The sequence below is a fragment of the Saimiri boliviensis genome, chromosome 14 (assembly GCF_048565385.1).
Source record: "Saimiri boliviensis isolate mSaiBol1 chromosome 14, mSaiBol1.pri, whole genome shotgun sequence".
NCBI classification, from domain to species: domain Eukaryota; kingdom Metazoa; phylum Chordata; class Mammalia; order Primates; family Cebidae; genus Saimiri; species Saimiri boliviensis.
Genome location: NC_133462.1, coordinates 67,302,287 through 67,323,652, shown reverse-complemented (window position 1 = coordinate 67,323,652; position 21,366 = coordinate 67,302,287). Strand labels below are relative to the sequence as shown.

The 21,366-nt window shown below is 36.5% G+C and overlaps 1 protein-coding gene across 3 annotated transcripts in view; it reads right to left on the bottom strand.

Moving 5' to 3' along the window:
- The window catches only part of KCTD3 (potassium channel tetramerization domain containing 3), a 58,933-nt gene that overhangs the window by 22,369 nt on the left and 15,198 nt on the right, over positions 1 to 21,366 (bottom strand). For all 3 annotated transcript variants that reach the window (XM_039463450.2, XM_074385189.1, XM_074385190.1), the window contains 2 exons: positions 15,056 to 15,246; positions 3,515 to 3,630 (listed from right to left, as the gene is read on the bottom strand). In XM_039463450.2, coding sequence (XP_039319384.1) covers positions 3,515 to 3,630; positions 15,056 to 15,246 — 307 coding nt within the window. The remainder of the gene's footprint in view (positions 1 to 3,514; positions 3,631 to 15,055; positions 15,247 to 21,366) is intronic.

Below are 21,366 nucleotides of genomic sequence, written 5' to 3'. Positions count from 1 at the left end.
TGCAAATTTTTTAGGTTTGATGACTTTTCATCATTTGTTTCCATGTGAAGTTTGTAAGTTTTGGGAGGTTATTTTAGTAGAAATTACTTTTCCTACAGGACTCCTGTGTGCTCTCTCTTGTGAAAGCATTCTTTTTTTTTTATTTTTTTGAGACAGAGTCTCACTCAGTCACCAGGCACCAGGCTGGAGTGCAGTGGTACAACCTTGGCTCACTGCAACCTCCGCCTCCCAGGTTCAAGCAATTCTCCTGCCTCAGCCTCTCACGTAGCTGGGACAACAGGCGCGCACCACCACGCCCAGCTAATTTTTTTGTATTTTTGTATTTTTAGAGACGGAGTTTCACCATGTTGGCCAGGATGGTCTCGATCTCTTGACCTCGTGATCCACCCACCTCGGCCTCCCAAAGTGCTGGGATTACAGGCATGAGCCACCGTGCCCAGCCTTGTGAAAGCATTCTAATTGGTGTCATGACTATACCTAGAATGCAAATGGTCCTAGACCAGTTTCTCAAATTGGAGTTCCCATACAACAAAGGCATGTCTTTATGCTTCAATTTAAATATATTGGTTTCAATTTCTGATGGCTTCCTCTTGCATCTCCATTTACCATTCCAAGACACCAAACACACATCAAACTTTCTTGTTCCAAGATAATTGGGCAAATTTCTCCCAATCTTCTCAGAGATTGAGGCAGACCTTTAAAACTTCACATTTTTGTAGGAGGCTCAATTTCCACTGTCCCATGAAATCATGCCTCCTGCTTTTGCTAAAATCCCAAATCCGAGAACCTTTACTTTGATATATGGTATGCAAGTGTGCATAAACAAACCAATTAACATAATTTAATACATAGTATAAACAATATCTTGTTTCAATATTTGTATCTAGTATTTCTATATGTAAATTTCTGAATCTTAGGACTCTCATATTTCTTACCTTAAATTCTGTAAGTAAGCAAAGAGACCATACTTAAGACAGCAGTCAAAACATAATACTGCAAAGTCAATCCTCTCTTTTCCCAACAAAATGTGGGCCCAGGATTCCGATGCCTGCCTTATTCCTATCCTAACATGCAGGGTAAACCTATCACACACACACAAAACGTTTGCTTCCAACATCAGTGCTACAGGTACCTCATAACAGGAAAGAGAGAAGCTAAATCAAACAAAGTCTCCCAAATTCTTGTCCAGTTTAGCCCATCAGACCATGGAAATTCATTTTGAATTCTTGTTGCCAGAACCAATATTTCTTCCCCAAATTCAGCCTTCACTGTGTACTTAGAGGCTAGGCTGTCACTCAGATGGTACTACATCTGAAGATCTCTTTTCTCAGAATAAACACAGAGTTCTCTGATTCTTTAGGAAGTAAAGTACATAATGCTTTCTAGAGCTAACTTTCAAAGCTGTCTGTTTTGATATGAGAATGAAACATGTATAATCTATGTTTCCAATATAATTCTTTTTTTTTTTTTTTTTGAGGCGGAGTTTCACTCTTGTTACCCAGGCTGGAGTGCAATGGCTCGATCTCGGCTCACCACAACCTCCGCCTCCTGGGTTCAGGCAATTCTCCTGCCTCAGCCTCCTGAGTAGCTGGAATTACAGGCACGTGCCACCATACCCAGCTAATTTTTTGCACCTTTAGTAGAGACGGGGTTTCACCATGTTGACCAGGATGGTCTCGATCTCTTGACCTCGTGATCCACCCGCCTTGGCCTCCCAAAGTGCTGGGATTACAGGCTTGAGCCACCGCGCCCGGCCTCCAATATAATTCTTAATTTAAAGTATCAACTTGGGAAACAGTGCCTAAAAATTGCTATTACGCTATGTAAAAACCTAGGCTACCTTTTTGACAATACCAATTAACTCCTTATCAATCTTCTTTTGTAATATAATTTTGTGTGTGTGGGCGAGGAGTGGAATTAAACAAAAACATAAAACAAGAAACTGAAACATTTCTTTAAATTTTTTTTTTTTAATTTTATCTTACCCAAATCAGAGTCAATGCTTTTACAACATTTTCATTCATTTTTTTTGAAACTGTCTTGATTTTGCAAAAACTTTTATGATTACACAAAAATCTACACACATCTGTTTAGTGGTTCATCTGACTCAAATACTTAAAATCAACCTTGAAAAAACTCCTGAATTTTATGGGACTGGAAATAATCTCCATTCTTTCAATATTCAGGTACTTCTGATAACTCTCCTCTCTAGCTACAAGCATACTCAAACCTGTCCTATCCTAGAGGAAAAATAAAACACAACTATCTTTTTTTTTCAAACCAGCCTTGATCTTTAAGCTATCACTTTGATTTTCTGCTTTCCTTCACCAACAAACTTCTTGAAAGGTATTTGAATTTGCTGTCTCTTTTCTCTAATCTTTTACTTCCTTATTTCCTGCAATCTAGCTTTCTTCCACCAACAGTTAACTGATACATATTTGCAAATGATATCTATTGCCAAAACTAATGTCATTTCTCCATCATACCATGTGTCCCTTTGGTTCTTGGTTGTCCATCCTGTCCCCTTAAATGCTAGAGTTCTAATTTAGACTTTTCTTTCTTTCTACATAACCACTCAACAGAAAATCTTATCAATTTTTTATCACGTAAGTATTATAGACTCCAAATATTTCTCACTCTTTCTTCTTTCCTAAATTCCAAAGGAGTACTTCCAACTATTTACTTAACATCTACACTTGAATACCCACGGGAATCTCAAAGTAAACATATTAATCAATTAATTCTTCACCCTACCAGCATATCTGCTTCTCTTCCTATATTTCCTATCAATTCAAAATACTACTAGTTACTGGATTGTCAAACTAGAAACCCAAAATTAGAAATGCATTTCTCTTTAATTTCTCATATCAATCAGATAGCAGACCTGTCATTTTACGTCTGTCAAATATTTTTCAAACGTACTCATACTACTTCTACCACCACTGCCATTAGTCGAAGGGCTCTGCTTCTTGATTGTTGTGGTAGATTACCTCCTGACCTCCATCCACCTTTCCCTTTAGCTGCCACAATTATCTTTCCAAAACATGGATCTGAATATGTCACTCCCTGCTTAAAGTCCTTAATTTTTCCTCTTTCCTTCAGAATCAGGTATTAACCTTTTTAAAGTCTTATCTTCTTATTCCTCTCAAGTACTTGAGAGTATTTAGCATGCTATCTTCTCTGAACAGATTATGGACTTTCACACAGATCTGTGCTCCTATTCAGGAAATAAAGTTTGCCTGGACTACCATGCTCAAGGCATAGAACTTCAAATATTTAAAATAAATGAAGAAATGCCAAACCACAGTTTAAAAAACTCACTTATTTCCCAAAGTAGCTTAAACTCTTGAAAATATACTCAAATATGTATCTAGCAAAAAAATTTACTACAGTTATTCAATATTCTGTATAATCTAAAACAGAAACAACATGAATTCTACAAGAAAAAACTATATAATCAGCGTACGTTTCAGAAATATTTCCACTTCTGTAGTATGCTTTAGTTAAAACTAACCTGCCAGTGCTGCGTGACAGCATTCCACACTCCCACTTTCCCTGTATGACTCGTGGCCACCAACTGGTTACCAATAAAGAAGAGAGCATCTACAGGAACACCCAGGCTGAACACTCCTTAAATGACAATAAAAAATAAAAAGGTTACTCAGTCACCGTTTTTAGAATTAATCAAAACCTAGATTAAAAACATCTTTAAGGTGACTAATTTAAACCTATTTTCATTACTACAAGCTATGTGCTAGACACATTGGGGACCAGAAATAAGACACTCACAAGCTCTTAAGCAGCTTACAGAACTACTAAAGTAAGAAAGAGTCTGTCCAAGCCATCTCATACTGCTGTAACACCTTACTCTGAAGCTGTGGTTCCTAATCTCAGTTGATCATCAAAATAACCTGATATACAGATTTAAAACAAACAAAACAGAACTCCATGCCAGACTCACTAAATCAGAAAACCACTATATTTTTACCAAATTTATAGACGAGTTAGATGTAACTTGCTCATGGACCTGGTATTTAGGAACACACAGACCTGACCTTCTACTATCCAGAATGTGTTTAAATTCAGGAAATAAGTGAAAAGGAGAAAAAAAGCAGCAAGAAGTCACATGATACTAAAAACAAACATTCGGGCCTTTTACTCAGAGCTTATTTTAAAACCCCAAGTTTCCCAGCATGGCAATCTCAATTCAATTAATTCAAAAGACACTACATAAGGCTTTAGGATTCAGAAATATGAGGAGACAAGATGTTACTAAGAACTTACACTTTAGTAGAAAAAAACGGCAACCAATTACAATTCAATACAATAATAGAAGGATGTACAGGGTATAATAGTAACTAGGGGGTAAAAGGGGGTATGTAAGGGGGTTTGAAAATGTACCTTAGAAAAGAAGCCATCTGAGTTGGAGGTTTTTTGTTTTTTTTTTTTGAGACGTAGTCTCACTGCTGCCCAGGCTGTAGTCCAGTGACATGATCTCAGCTCACTGCAATCTCCGCCTCCTGGGTTCAAGCAATTCTCCTACCTCAGCCTCCAGATTAGCTGGGACTACAGATGTATGTCACCACGCCCAGATAATTTTTTTGCATTTAGTAGAGACAGGGTTTCACTATGTTGGCCAGGATGGTCTCGATCTCCTGACCTCATGATCCACCCTCCTTGGCCTCCCAAAGTGCTGGGATTACAGGCGTGAGCCACTGTGACCAGCCACTGCTCCCAGTGAGTTGGAGTTTTTAAAGTTAATAGGAGTCCAGGACAGGCATGGTGGTTCATGCCTATACTCCCAGCACCCTGGGCCTGGCCAACATGGTGAAACACTGTCTCAGCTAAAAATACAAAAATTAGCTGGACATGGTGGCGCATGCCTGTAGTCCCAGCTACTCAGGAGGCTGAGGCAAGAGAATTGCTTGAACCCAGGAGGCGGAGGTTGCAGTGAGCCGAGATCACACCACTAAACTCCAACCCAGCGACAGAGTGAGACTCCGTCTCAAAAATAAAATAGAAGTTAACAGGATTCCATCAAATTGTGAAACTGAGTATAGGCAAGCTCAGGGAATCTGAGCAAACAGAAGAGTAAGTGTAGGTGAGAGAGGCTGTAAGGAACACATATCACACATCAATAGCAAAAGACCCAACAACGCCTAAGCAGAGAATTCCAGGTTCACCTTGATATGGCATGCATAGCCTTATACACTTGTGTCTCTTTACCAGAGTACTGCACTAGGAGAACCTGGGTTGGAATCCTGGCTCTGAGAGTACCTTTGTTTGCCTCTTTTTTTGGTTCTTATCTCAACTACAAAATAGGATCTAAGCTAAATGTTTCAATGATCACTTGAGCTTAAAAATGTTAGAATTGGCCGGGCACGATGGCTCACATCTGTAATCCCATCACTGTGGAAGGCCAAGGCAGAAGGGGTCAAGAGTTTAAGACCAGCCTGGCCAACATAGTGAAACCTCATCTCTACTAAAAATACAAAAATTAGCTGGGTATGGTGGCACACACCTGTAATCCCAGTTACCGGGGAAGCTGAGGCAGGAAAATTGCTTGAACCCAGGAGGCAGAGGTTGCAATGAGCCAAGACCATGCCACTGCACTCCAGCTTGGGTGACAGAACAAGACTCTGTCTTAAATAAAAAAAAAAGTTACAATCCAATTCTGGCACTTAAATAGCATTATCTTAATTATAAAAAATGTATTTCCCATAAAGGGTTTCTGATAATGCCGGGAAATGAGTCTCACCTACAAAATATTGTTTTCTATAGATGTCTGGCTGCTTCAAATATCAGTTTATTTATTTTTAAAAAGTACCTGTGCCAATACAAACAACTTTGTTAGCATTTAGCTGAGAAAAAAAAATGCATGAAATATTGAAGAAGTCATGGGAAAAACAAACCAATTAAATGCAATTATAACATGCTTTAAAAACGTAAGCCGGAAAAGATTACTGATTTCTTTTGAATCTTATACTGGTGCTAGGTATTCTCTTTTTGTTCGGAACTGTACTATAGACAAGACCAGTGACAAATAACACCTTGAAAACTTTTAATCAGTCTTGTGAAAGCAAGGCATCTAGCAAGAAGAAAGATGAGAGACAAAAAGAAACCAAAACAAAAAACCTGCTAAGTATTTCTAGAAATATCTTCTACTAAACATTTTATCTATAAAATCCACATTTATACAAACATGCACATGAAACACATTATCTCAGCCTAAAAATCTAGAACAAAATAAGGTACAACATGCAAACATATAAAAAGCTAAGTCCTTTGCCCAGAACTGGTTAAGAAATAAAGCTGCCACTTCAAAGCATAAAGTCATCATTTCACACTGTATACCATTTTAGGCATTCTATATAATAGTACTTTAATGATAACAAACAATGTGAACATGTTTTTTTTTTAGAACATATGAAGCCAACTATATTCAGTATAGCTATGTGAAAGGCAGAAATGAAAACAGAAAAACCAACTAACATTGATTACTCCAGAGAAGGATGCTGTTCTAAGAAATCAAGAAAGACATGCTGAATGGTCTCACAAAATTTAAAGTGTCACTCCTGCTTAGACCCAACAATCCTGAGCACCAGCAACAGGGAAGACAACAGTATAAGTAATAACCAGTTCCTGTCTTACGGGGCCCTCTCGGTAAAGTATTGCTTATAGCAGCAACCCACTAACTCTGTCTTATCTAAGTTATAATGAAGGGAGTTCAGCCCCTGGGAGGGCTCTGTCATGGATATACTAGCCCTAACAATTTTCTTTGGATAGTGTTGTCATGTTCTGAAGAACATTTGTTAGCAAGAAATGGTTTCTTTTACAGGGCGTGAACAAATTACTATTATGCCAGCTCATAACATAGCTACCTGTCACATTAGCCTTTGAAAACCAAGAAAGTAATAAAATTCCATTCACTTATTGGTATGTTACAAATAGCTATCTGAAAAAAGAAAAAGAAATCACAATTGATTTACTTTCTGTTTAAATACCAGTGTCTTATAATTTCAAAATTTTTTATGTTAAAACTTTTTTCCTAAAGTTGTTAGGGAGGACTTAGCTGTCAAACCATGCTAGAATAAATGGCATCAGATTATTCTCTACTTTAAAAAAGCAGTAACAAAAAAAATTGGACAAAATACATAAGGTAAGTTTTTTAGGTTCTGGACAACAGGCAGCAGAGGACCCGAGAGATGGAAAGGCACTGACAAACCCTACCTTCCCCCTGCCTAAGAGTATGTTTTATCACAGCGTAAAAAGGTGAAATCCAAGTGATAGGGTTTAGCTCTGTGCCTGACCCAAATCTCGTCTTGTAGCTCCCATATTCCCCAGGTGTTACGAGAGGAACCCGGTGGGAGATGACTGAATCATGGGGGCCAGTTTTTCCTGTGCCATTCTCGTGATAGTGAATGGGTCTCACGAGAGCTGATGATTTTAAAAACAGGAGTTTCTCTGCACAAGCTCTCTTTGCCTGATGCTATCCATGTAATGTGTGACTTGCTCCTCCTTGCCTTCTGCCATGATTGTGAGGCCTCCCCAGCCATGTGGAAATGTATCTTTTTCTTTTGTAAATTTCCCAGTCTTGGTTATGTCTTTATCAGTAGTGTGAAAATGGACTAATACACCAAGTAAAGAGAGACGATTTCCCAGAACTGAGGAAGCAAAGAGCTTGAGGGTAGAATTTGTAGGTACAGTACAAAAAGGAAGTGAACTGTGCCAGAGTGGGGAAGGGGTAGCATAAAAGTTGGGGACAAGGGTTTCCCTAAGACCTTGGCTACGGCCAAACTGGACCTGGGCAGGGCAAGAATCTCTGAGAAAAGAAAGGCTGCTGGCTGGGCCCAGTGGCTCATGACTGTAATCCTAGCACTTTGGGAGGCCAAGGTAGGCGGATCATGAGGTCAAGAGATCAAAACCATCCTGGCCAACATGGTGAAACCCATCTCTCCTAAAAATACAGAAATGAGCTAGGCATGGTAGTATATGCCTGTAGTCTCAGCTACTTGGGAGGCTGAGGCAGGAGAACTGCTTGAACCTGAGAGGCAGAGGTTGCAGTGAGAGATCCCACCACTGCACTCCAGCCTGGTGAAAAAGCAAGACTCCTTCCAGAGAGAAGGAGGGAGGGGAGCGGAAGGGAGGGGAGGAGGACCAGTGAGGAGGGAAGGGGGAAAGAAAGAAAAGAAAAGAGAAGAAAAAACAGAAAAAAAAGAGAAGAAAAAAAAAAGGAAAAGAAGAGAGAGAGAGAGAGAAAGGAGGGAGGGAGGGCAGGCAGGCAGGCAGCCTTAGGACTAAGAGGTAACTGTAGATATCAGAGGTCATATGTGGATAGATGGAGTAGTTCCAGCTCAATAAAAGTAGAGAGTCCTTACTGAGCCCCTCAGGTATTCAGTAAAATAAGATTCCAGAAAAGCAACATCTTAAAAATAAGGACCATACCCTTGAAAAGGAGCCCTACTCTAAAATAAAAAATAAAGCTAGAAGAGTCTGCCTACCCCTAACAAAGCACTGAAACAAGCCTAACAGGATTAAGATCCTTCAATAACTTAATTGCCTGTCAGAACAAAGCTCACAACTTTTGAAGAAAGGCAACATAATTCATAACCCTACAAAATGTATCATTCACATGTACAACACATAATCAAAACTCTCTAAACATGTGAAACAGGAAAATATGACCCAAAATAAAAACATGATAAGTAGATATTTATATTAGGAGATAAAAACTTTAACAAATTTAACAGCTATAAGTGCTAAAAAGTGAACATAATGAACAAAGACAAGAAATCTCAGCAGAAGAAACAAACTAGAAAATGGAATCAAAAGGTAATGCTAGAGCTAAAAAGCCCAACATTTCAAATGAAAATTCACTAGATAGACTTAACTGTGGATTGAATAGTACAGAAGTATAAAAGACATTAAAAGTAGATCAATAAAAGATATCTAAACTGAAGAATGGAGAAAAAAAACTGAAATAAAAAATCAGGGCTCCCATAACCCCAGGTTAATATAAAGTGATTTAGCAAGCTCAAAAGGAGGAAGAGGGAAGGAGCAAGGGAAAGACAGAGAAAAGGTGAAGGGAGACATGTACAGGCCTCCCTCAACTGTGTCAACCAAAAATATCTCTAGACATTTCCAAATGTCCCCTGGTGGATAAGATTTCCTTGGTTGTGAAACATGAATCTAGAATATATAAAAAATATTTACAAATAAGTAACAGGATGACAACCTCATGAAAAAGGGTATACATGATTTACAGAGACAGTTCTCAAAAGAAAATATACAAATGGTCATTAAGTACAGGAAAAGATGTTCAATCTTATTAATCATCAGAAAAATGTAATTAAAGCACAATTAAAATCACTGAACCATTAAAATCCACAATAATGGCTCAAATTAAAAAGACTGACAATGAAGTGTTGATAAGGACGTGGAGCAGCTGGAACTCTCATACACTGCAAGCAAAAATGCAAAAAGGTACAACTGCTTTGGAAAACAGTTTGGCAATTTTTCATAACCTTAAACATATACTTTTCATATGATTAAGAAATTTCACTCCTATGTATTTATCTTAAGAAAGCATATGTCCATAGAAAGACTTCTGCTTTAATGTTAACTGCAGCTTTATTCATGGTATCTCCAAATTGGAAATAAGCCATATGTCCAACAAAAGGTAAATGAATAAACAAATTCTGCCATATTATTTCAATGGAATACTACTCAGCAATTAATAGGAACACACAACTGATACATGCAACGACGTGGATGAATTTCAAAAGTATGTTTAATAAAAAGCAAAGCACAAAATATATATATATATAATTCTACTCATGAAATTCTAGGTAAAGGAAATCTAATATACGATGACAAAAAACCTAAACTGCATAAACAATGCAGTGTATGTTGAACATTTTCCTTCTGGAAATCTGAAACCTTGGTAAATACTAGGCAGAGGATACCAACATGACTAGCCTCCGGTAACGATCTGGAAAACCAAGTTTCTAGTAAGTTTCCCTGACAGACATTTCACAGGTCACAATTTGTTGTTCTAGGAATTAAGTACATCCTGTGATACTCTACTAGAAGAGAACTCCTAGAAGCTTGCTCCTGGTTTCTTTAGACTTTGACCCATATATCCTTTGTTGTTGCTAATTCTGCTTTGTATGCTTTCATTGTAATAAATCATAGCTCTCTCATAAATCATACCTCTATATGCTGAGTCATATGAGTCTTCCTAGCAAATCCAGGAGTGGTCTTGTGGACTCTTAACACAGATATAAAATTCTGGAGTTCAGGTAAGGGGTCCAGATTAGATATATAAACATCCAAGTCTTAAGTATATAGAAAGCATTCACAAAGGCTTTAGAGTATTTAAGATCACAAACAGAATAAATACAGAAGATGGAGTCCAAGGACTGGGCCCTGAGGTACTCCAATATTGTGCAGTCAGGCAAATAAGGAAGAACTATCAAAAGGAACTAAGAAGAAACAGAGAATTAGGATGGAAATCAGTACAACAGGGTGTCCTGTAAGCCAAAAGAAGGAAGTTGTCAAAGGGAAAGGAGTAATTAAACAATATAAAATATATCAGATGACAGCACTAGTAAGAGAAAGACTAGGATTTGATTACGGGATTTAGCAGAATAGAGATCATGGGTAACATGTTCAATAGTTTTATGGAGTGGTTGAGGACAAAAGCACAATTAGAGTTTGCAGCCTTTAGAACTGTGAGAAATAGATTTATACAGTAGATCTATAAGCCACAAAAACATGTTTTTGTTACAGCAGCCCAAATGGATTAAGGCACTCTAAAGAGAAGAAAAAATAAAAAATAAAAAAAGGAGGAAATTAAAAGACAACATAGGTTGTTGTTGCTTTTCAGGCTGAATTACTGCATGAATGTATGCTGATAAAAATGATGTTACAGAGTGGGAAATTTTTACTGATTCAGGAAAGGGGGAATTGCAATGTATTTGAGGAGAGGAAATGGCATCTAGTACACAACTGGAGAAGTGACCTTAAATAAGAGCAGAGAAAATTTAATCACAGTAACAAAAGAAACAATAGAGAATATCAGAACTGATACACATAGATGGGCACATGTCATGATAACAACTTAAGGAAAATTTCTCCTGATTTTCTCTATTTTCTCAATAAGAATAAGAGAGGCGTTAAGTTTAGGAAGAAAGAAAAAAGTATGAAATATCATCCAGGAAAGGAAGAGAGAGAAACAAAAAATATTATACAGCAGGATTGCTGGGTAGCTTTAAAGGCCCACTTAAGAACAGAGATCAAGAATTGAGGCTGAGCATTGGTGTGTATGTGCGCATGTGCATGCCCATTTCTTTTTCCCAGCCATACTCAGCCATAGAGATGGAAAGACGGATTTAGCCAACCTGGAGTTTTTCCAAGTTAGGCAAAGAAAGAGACACAAGAAACTTGAGGCTCTTTGCTGGAGTGATTATAAGGACAGACTCCACGTCTGACAAAAAGTAGAAGTGACAAATGAAGAGAATCCAGTGGAGTTGACGAATTCACTCAGGGAACTAGAGCTAATGACTTCAAAGGAATGAAGGATAGTAACCCAGAGGGCAGCTGAAGGCTATGTCAAGTGTAAGTCTAGATGGCATGAGATCCAAAACCAGAAGGGAGAGAAGGGAAGCTGGGAAAGAAGGAAAGGACAATGGTCCAGAACAGTGGTTTTCAAAGTGTGGTTTGGGAAACATGGTTACCTGAGACCCTTACCAGAATCTGAGAGGAAAAGACTATTTTCATGGTAATATGAAAAACATATTTGCCTTTTGCCTTTTAAAAATTCTTATTCTCTAAGAGTACACAGAAGAGTTTTCCAAAGGTTACATGACATGCGATGAGGTCACCATTAACACAGCTAATGGAATGTGCATATATATTTTTTATTTTTTCTATAATTATCTATAGTGGTAGGTTTAGAGTATAACTAAACTTCCCAAGATCAGCATAGTTTGTTCTAAATACATCTTGTGTTCTCTTACTAGCTATCTTCAGTTTATATCTGCTATATAACTCTCTGCAACCTCATTATTATCCAATAAATTATTTTGAAATCCAAGTGTTCTGTGCACCTACAAAGAAGTGCAAGAAATAAGTAAATACGGCTGTGTTGTTGTGCAATACTATTAAAAGTGTTTTGAAAGTTTTCTAAATTTTTGTATTTTACCAAAAACTATTAAAATTTTGTCCTACAATTTAAAAAAATATATTCTTATACTTAGATCATGAGCTTTAAAAAGGAAAAGTAGAACATACACCTGTTCAATCCATAGGTGTACACCTAAGTCTAAAGATACTGACAAAGAAAAATATGACAAATCAGAATTCTTTAACTCATAAAAGGAAAGACTCAAAAAATTGGGCAAAATTGTAAATAAAAATTTTAAAATAACAAAAACTATCTTTCTCTCAACTTTATAGATCTTAATGACTTAACCATATTGTGCTTTATGTAGCAAAACATTTTTGAATAGTATCATAACAGTTGTCTCAGGTTCATTGAGACTGAATACTCAAAAGTTTAAAGAAAAAGAAATTGGCCAGGCACAGTGGCTCATGTCTGTAATCCCAGCACTTTGTGAAGCCAGGGTAGGAGGATCACTTAAGCTTAGGAATTTGAGATTTGGGCAAAATAGTGAGACCCCATCTCTACAATGATTAAAAAGTAATAGCCAGGCAATGTGGTGTATACCTGTAGTTCTAGCTACCCAGGAGGCTGAGGTGGGAGGATTGCTTGAGTGCTTGAGCCTAGGAGATTGAGGCTGCAGTGAGCTAGGATCACACCACTGCACTCCAGCCTGTGTGACAGAGCAAGACCCTGTCTCAGAAAAAAAAAAAAAAAAAAAGAAAGAAAAGAAGAAAAAGAAATTAAGAATTTTAAATGAGGATGTAAAAAACTCTTCAAAGCCAGAAATTGTTTGGTATAGACTTTCATACTAGAAATGAAAAAGCTAATGAAGGCTTGCAAAGGTAAGTTATGACATCACAGTGGCTAGAGAAGTGCACCCAATTGCTGATAGACTAATAAAGCCTTAAAGAGATGACAGTGCTGAATGCCTGCTAGATGAAAAGTCCATGAAAAAAATAACATGGTAACTTTTCAATAACACAGTAACTCTTCAAACTAAGTATGTGGCAGAGAGTCAATCTGAATTGTATTTTTGTCTTGCAAACAGATGAATATATAGATGTGGCTGGACCTGGTATTTCACTTGTATCCATCTGGTATTAGCTCCAAGTGATCGTTAAAAATCCTTTATGTGAATGCACTGCTACAAACACAGAAAGCGCTGAAATATTCAAAGTGTTGAAAACTTTTATTAATTTCATGGCTTATTCTAGAACATCTGTGTTGACATTTACACGATGATGCAAAGCAATGTTTGGTAAAAACAGCACATACCTTACTCAGCACAAACCAGGACAGTGGTACTAAATTTTACTAGTGACCATTACATTCTTCTCTGCCACAGACTTCGAAGAATATAAAAGGCCAAATCAAAGATTTAAAGATTAAAGATTTAGCCTTTTATGTTCTCAAGTCCGTGGCAGAGAAGAATGTAATGGTCACTAGTAACTGAAGAACATCCTTGATAAAGCAGTAAAAATTTCTATTGGCTAAAACTTAGTTTCAATTATGTATCTTAATATTCTGTATGACTAAGTGCTATGGTTATGCCAAGGAAAAGCACCTTCACATTTGTTGGAGCAAAGAGTCACATGAGCTGCTCTGTTCATTAAATACCCATTTTAATTTAAGATGATGACTAACTATGGTTATTCAGAGTTGAGTGTTTGGTAGAACTAGCCTCAAAAAATAAACAAAGTGAGCCTGTTATTTCAAGGAAAACAACTGATGTTATTTGTTGCCATTGATAAAAACCCAGTGTTTCAAGTGAAAGTCTGCAGTTTAGAAATCTTTTATCTGCCACACTGAGTGTGACAACTCCCTAACATGTGGTCAGTGAGGATACTAATGAATGTAATTTTTTTTCCTATTACACAATGAAAGATATCAACATTTAGAAGATCTACATAATTCAGTAAACCAACAATTTCCAAATCCCCAACACACTATAAAAGCATGCATGGATAAAAGATCCACTCAAAGTATAAAATAGTCTGATGAATTTTAATTTAACAGAATATGAAAAGTTCACTGATATGATTTTAGAGTTTTGATAAAGAATCAAAGACTATGCATAATTTTTGACTTATGTATCTGTGTAAGATCAAGTTTTCCTCATATACTTCAAGCAAAACAACATATCACAGCAGATTGAACACAAATAGATTTCAGAATTCAAAAAGACATTAAAGAGATTTATGCAACTGTAAACCAATGACATTCCTCTCATACATTTTTGGAAAATGTGGTTATTTCTCATTAAAAATGTTACTTATGTTATCATGCAATGATTGTAGCTACATTAAATTAACATTTATAAAAAGTTCTACTTTAACACATTTTTGGAAAATGTGATTACTTCTCATTAAAAATGTTACTTATGTTATCATGCAATGATTAGCTATATTAAATTAACATTTATAAAAAGTTATATTTTAGTTTCTAATATGGTAAATACTGACAGAAAATAACACATACAAGGATTCTTTCAGGTCTGAAAAAGTTTTTAAGAGGATTAAGGGGTTCTGAAACCAAAAAGTTTGGGAATGTCTGGTCTAGAAGCAACAACAAGGAGCAAGAAAGTAACTTCCCCACATTCAAGTTCAGTGGTTTGAGACGGGTGGAGAGAAAACAGCCAAGTGGCATTCAGGAAAAGCAGCATTCTCAAAGAGCAGCCAGGTTTCAATTAGAGTAAAGTGGTGAAAAGACGCTCCCTGGCTTTTTTCTAAAACATAATTTTTCCTTCAGTATCAGCTCATTCCTCCCACATTACATAGTATGGCAGCTCTAATAGTCCAGGTTAATTTTCATACTCAGTGTCAATCTCTTTTATAAACTTCAAAATATTAATATCATCAAATAGCAACACATAAACAAGATTCTTCCTACCAATTTCACTTCCACTTCCCCCATCTTGAACACTCCACAAGATGATGCTACTCTCTGAGGCAACAGCAACCATTTTGTCTTTGTCTCCATGTGGACCTCCAACCACTTTTGCATTTAAAGCTACTCGTTCGATAGTCCAATCCAAATATGGGCTTGTAAACACTTGCTGCCATCCTGAAGATTCTTTGATTCTGTTAAGGAAGAATAGGCACATAAGGTAGACTCAGCAGCAATTAAGTAAGCAGAATACACATCAATGCACCAAAAAAATAAAACTAACCAGTTACTCTTCCACCTTCCTATTTATTACAAATAAGATTTTGTTGATATGTATCATCTATGAAGCCACAGTATTATCTTTAGGGTATTTTATACTTGCATACCATAAAACGTATAACTACTTACAAGAGACTACGGTTCTATATTTCTCCAAAGAATAATTTAGTAAAGTCCTCCAAATTTAAAAAAAATTTCAAAAACTTAAAAAACGATGGTTTTATCTTTCATGTTTCTCTCTACACACACACACACACACACACACACACACACACACACACCCGCAACACTGTCATCTTCTATGAGTCGGAACAATTAGCAAAAATCTAAATTTCTGAATTACTACTCCTTTATTAATCAGCATTCCAGTGTTTATTAACTGCAATAACACATACTGAATCTCTTACTTTTTGAACTTCAGATGGACAGTCTACCCAGAAACACTAAGGTAAGTGAGTGTATCATATGCATTCTAATACCTTAGCACTATTATATAAAAAAGGATAGGGTGTGGAATACCCTTTGAAGACTGGTTTTTAAAGGTCTAAATGCAAAACTGTATAGAGCTATTGATCACCCATATGTGAAAGCTAATCTGTTCTTTAATACCTAATTTCTCTAATAAATATTCCTGTCAGTTTCTAGTAATTCTTTCTGCCCTATCTGAATTTAGGTATTAAAGACATATTTTCTATGTGACTATCTGCAGAGCGGCCTTCATAAATTTAGAGCTTTAGCAGTTGTGTAACCATAATAATGAATGAGTTGAACTATTAAGTATCTATTTTTAAACTAAACAAATAATGCAAACATAATTATAAAGTTTCTCTTTTGTCTTACCTAAAGTGAATAAATAGAAGATGAAGGAAATGTTCTTTTGCAAACTACCTGACAGTCACTGCAGAAAGCAAACTTAGGTATTCATAATTATGGTCACCTAAAGGCCTAAATAAAACACATCAACTTCATTTTCCCTTAAATATGTATGCAAGGTAATACAACTATAATTCATAAAAATATGCAATTCAGCCTATTAATCTGAAGAATTAATGATTTCTTTACACTTCAAAGCAATAGAGAAATATATCATTTTTTCCTAAGCATTGTGTAATTTATAATCACCCTCTTCAGCCACCAGATAGGAATCATTTGTTGGGACAACCAAATGGAAATACTTACCTAATAAACACTAAAATTCACTGACATTCTCTTATACCTTTACTTTCTTAATAAACTTGCTTTCACTTTACTTTGTGGACTCACTCCAAATTCTTTCTTGTGAGAGATCCAAGAACCCTTTTTTTGGGGTCTGGATCAGGACCCCTTTCCAGTAACATCTTCCTGGGAAACTATGAAAGGCGATATTGGAGAGACCCCTGACCCAAAGGAAATAGACTGCAGCACCAATTAGCTGACTTTGGAGTTAAGAACACTTTCCTTTCGAGCTTTTGCAGCTTTTAGCAATTGAGTAATGTATACTCTTATAAACAAATTTTGGAGCATATTCCTTTCTCTCTACCTGATTTCTCCAGAATTTGGAAACTATTTGTGAGTATTCCTATGGCAATAACATTCTGTTTTTGTAACAGGACACAGTTGGAGAAACTGGTTATTTTTCATGGCTTTGACTGGAATAGCATGCTTTCAGATACGGACTTGTTTAAGAGATCAAATTTGACTCACAGAGATGATAAAAGCCCCTTGGGAAAACTGGTCTTATACCATGCCTACACAGTTCCTGTACAAGGTTCCTGACCTGTCTGGGGTAAGGAAAGAATGCCACTTTCTGACAGGCCCAGAAGCCCCAAGTTATCATGGAACCTCAAGAGGAAAGAAATGTACCCAACTCATACAGTTATCTGTAGGCAATGATAAATTCATGGCAAGGCTCAAGGCTTTAAGAAGACTAATTTGAGATTCTTTATGGAAAAAAGTTCCATCAAAGTCAATTTTAAAAAAGCTTATATAGCAACTAATTATTCTTATACAAATAATTAGGCCAAGTATAGTAAGACTAAAGCTTGTTTTGTTAAAAAAAAAAAAAAAAAAAAAAAGAAAGAAAAAAATCAGCCCTACCATGATGTGTCTTTAGTAAAAATGAAAGACCAAAGAGAAGATAATTGTTTAAAAAACTATGGTATAAGTTTTATTAGATTTGTCTCATCAATAGTTTTTGAGTTTTTTCCTGCAATTTAGACTCACCCTGCTTATTCCTGTGGACCAAGCAGTGATCTGTGGCTGCTGTTCAGAAGAAACAAGAGGCATGGGTAACATAGAAATCTGGATCAGTATTCTAATTGCGGGCAGGTATTAGAACTGGCTAGCATATATCAGCGTGGTTCCAACTCCACACCAGCTTCGTTCAACAATTTCCCAGTTCATGAAAAGCCTTATTTAGTTTACTCGGAATAATTTTACTTATCTTGCTTTGTTATTGTGGAACATATTGCTGCTGCTCTTTTTGTATAGGAATGCAAGATAAACTTACTCAGTGCTTTCTTAAATCAAACATGCATTCCAGACACCACTTTTTGTCAGAAATCAGAGTTCTCATCCTACTGACACTTTCTGACTGAGCTCTTCTCTACTCTGAATGCAGGAGACCCTAATAGGTAGAATTATCATCATCCTTACTCAGCCTGCAGAAGTTACAGAGAATGAATCTTCCTCCCTCTGCAACCGTAAGATTAAGAGTTCCCTTGTAAAAGGGAGGGGAAAAATATGTCAGAGGCATTCAAACCAGAGTGACTCCATCTTGAATAGGGTCTGAGTAAAATAAAGTTGAGACTTGCTGGGCTGCATTCCCAGGAGGTTATTGTTAGTCACAGGATAACAAAGGAGGTCAGTACAAGGTACAGGTCACAAAGACCCCACCGATAAAACAGGATGCAATAAAGAAGCTGGCCAAAACCCACTGAAGCCAAGATGGCAACAAAAGTGACTTCTAGTCGCCCCACTACTCATTATACGCTAATTATAATGCATTATCATGCTAAAAGACACTCCCATCAGCCCCATGATAGTTTATAAATGCCATCGTAAAGTCTCAAAGTTACCCTCTAAGGTCTAAAAAGGGGAGGAACATTCAGTTCTGGGAATTGCCTGCTCCTTTCTGAAAAACTCATGAATAATCCACCCCTTAATTAGTATATAATCAAGAAATAAGTATAAGTATATTTAGTCAAGTAGCTCTCAGGACTTCTCTGGCTACAGAGCAGCCATTCTTTCATTCCTCTACTTTCTTAACAAACTTGCTTTTACTTAAAAAAATATACATATATAAAATCTCAGCTTTTACAGAGATATTACTAAGTTGTTTTTCTCTATAGTAATTAGGGCATTACATAATAAAGAGATGTCAAAAAAGGGTAAAGTAATCAGGATAGCATATTTTAAAGTGACTATAACAACTACAGAATTTAACTCTTAATAAGACATGTAAATTTGCTTCTGTTTTTAAAATAATAATTACAAAGAAGGTACATATTTAGTCTACAACGGTTCATATAAGTAATACATTTAAAATATGTAGAACAAGGCCAGGCACAGTGGCTCACACCTGTGATCCCAACACTCTGGGAGGCCAAGGCAGGCAGATTACCTGAGACCAGTCTAGCCAACACTGTAAAATCCCGTATCTACTAAAAATAGAAAAATTGGCCAGGTGTGGTGATACACACCTGTAATCCCAGCTACTCCGGAGGCTGAGGCAGGAGAAGTGCTAGAACCCAGGAGGCAGATGTTGCAGTGACCCAAGATCATGCCACTGCACTCCAGCCTGGGTGACAGAGCAAGATTCTGTCTCAATTTCAAAAAATATATAAAGCAAATAAAATATGTAACACAAGAATAAGTCTGTTATGTCAGTTCTCCATGATCTTTTAGCTGCCTATTAAGCCAACCCTCTGAAGTTAAGACAGCTATGCGAAACATGTAGTTATTTCTAGTCACTTCCTACGTGAGGACCTCAATAAAATACAGTAAAGAAGACATACCCTGTGAGATTTTGAAACTTACTATAAACATATGTCACGTCAAATTGTATGGGAATAGACATGTCATAAGGACATGAGAGAAATGAAAAACAGATCCAAGCATATACACATACATAAAACAAAATAAAGTGGGCTATCAGATTCAGTGATAAAGAATGATTTAGGTAATGAATTGTCAGAAATAATTATCTACCCACTGAGAAGAAAATAAATCCTTATACCACAAACAAAAAAGTAAATTCCACAAGCATTAAAGATCTAAAGTGGAATATAAGCCCCAAGGGGGCAGCAACTTACACAACTACTCTTTGTTAATAGAAGTTACACTGTCACAAGCTCAGCAAGAAAAAAGAACATAAGCATAAAGCCTAACCATGTAGAAAATTAGTGAAGCCAGGAGAACAGCATAAAGGTCTTCACTGTACTCTGTTTTTTTTAAGGTTTTTTTTTTAACTTATTGATATAAAAACTTGATGAAAAACTTTGAGAAAAGATTACACTTTTAAACAGTTCAAATATTTTTATTTCTTTTGAAATCTTTTCATTGCCATTGTGTTGAATGATTTAACTGTGAGGAAAATCAGTTATGTCCTTAATTTTCTTCCTTCCTCACTTTGCATGGGTATACTGCTCTGACATTACTGACACTTGGTGCAAGCAAAGAAAGATAGTGATCAAAGCAGACACAAAGAATGGAAAATGCAATAGCATCATCCTACTTACAATTGTTACCCAGTGAGTTAAATTTTGCCTAATAATGTGGTGTTTCTGGAAAAGGGCAATCTTTTTTTTTTTGAGATGGAGTTTCGCTCATTATCCAGGCTGGAGTGCAGCGGTGCGATCTCGGCTCACCGCAACCTCCGCCTTCTGGGTTCAAGCAATTCTCCTGCCTCAGCCTCCTGAGTAGTTGGGACTACAGGCTCGTGCCACCATGCCCAGGTAATTTTTGTATTTTTAGTAGAGACAGGGTTTCACCATGTTGACCAGCCTCGACCTCCCAAAGTGCTGGGATTATAGGTGTGAGTCACCGTGCCCGGCCAAAAAGAGCAATCTTTAGCATTGTGTACAATGACAAAAAGAAAGTTATGCTGCTACATTTCAATCACTTATAATCATTTCACAATTCTTCTGGAATTCCTTATCAACAAAAATATGTACATAATATGTAAAGAAGAGTCTACAAGTCATCTCAATTCAAATCCATAAGATGATAAATTCAAAACAATGCTTCCTAAAAAAAATTCCTTTATCAAATCAGTCTTACTTCATATAAAACCATCCCCACAGAAATTATTCAAAAAATAATTTCCACGCTATTTCACAATTAAAATTACAAATCCACAAAACATTCTTTTTTCAAAACTTAATTATTTATTTTTTGAGACAGAGTCTTGCTCTGTCACCCAGGCTGGAGTACAATGGCATGATCTCGGCACACTGCAACCTTCCACCTCCCAAGTTCAAGTGACTATCCTGCCTCAGCCTCCCGAGTAGCTGAGATTACAGGCATGTATTACCACACTCAGCTAATTTTTGTATTTTTAGTAGAGATGGGGTTTCATCATGGTGGTCAGGCTGGTCTTGAACTCCACCCACCTTGGCCTCTAAAAATGCTGAGATTACAGACATGAATAACCATGCCCAGCCAAAACACTCTTAAAACATAAAATCTGCACCTAATCGTTACTACATGAAAATATAAACCTGAGATTACTGATATAAACAGCTCTTACCAGATTTGCAAAACCTTTTATAAACTCAGATTTAAAAAAAATACATCTAGGATTCTTTAAAATGTATCTGTAAACTTTACAAGACATTTTAGATATTTTTCAAACTATTTTGTATATTTTTTTCTTAACCAAATTCAACAGTGATAAATATATACAAAAAGTTTATACAGCTTTGATTTTTCAATTAAGTACAATAATTATTTAAGCTAGTATATCCAACCATTTTTGTGCTTCTACACCATTCTCTGTCATCAACATTTCTCAGATGAGTACAGTAATTTTGAACTAAGCGTCCTATCACTTTCCC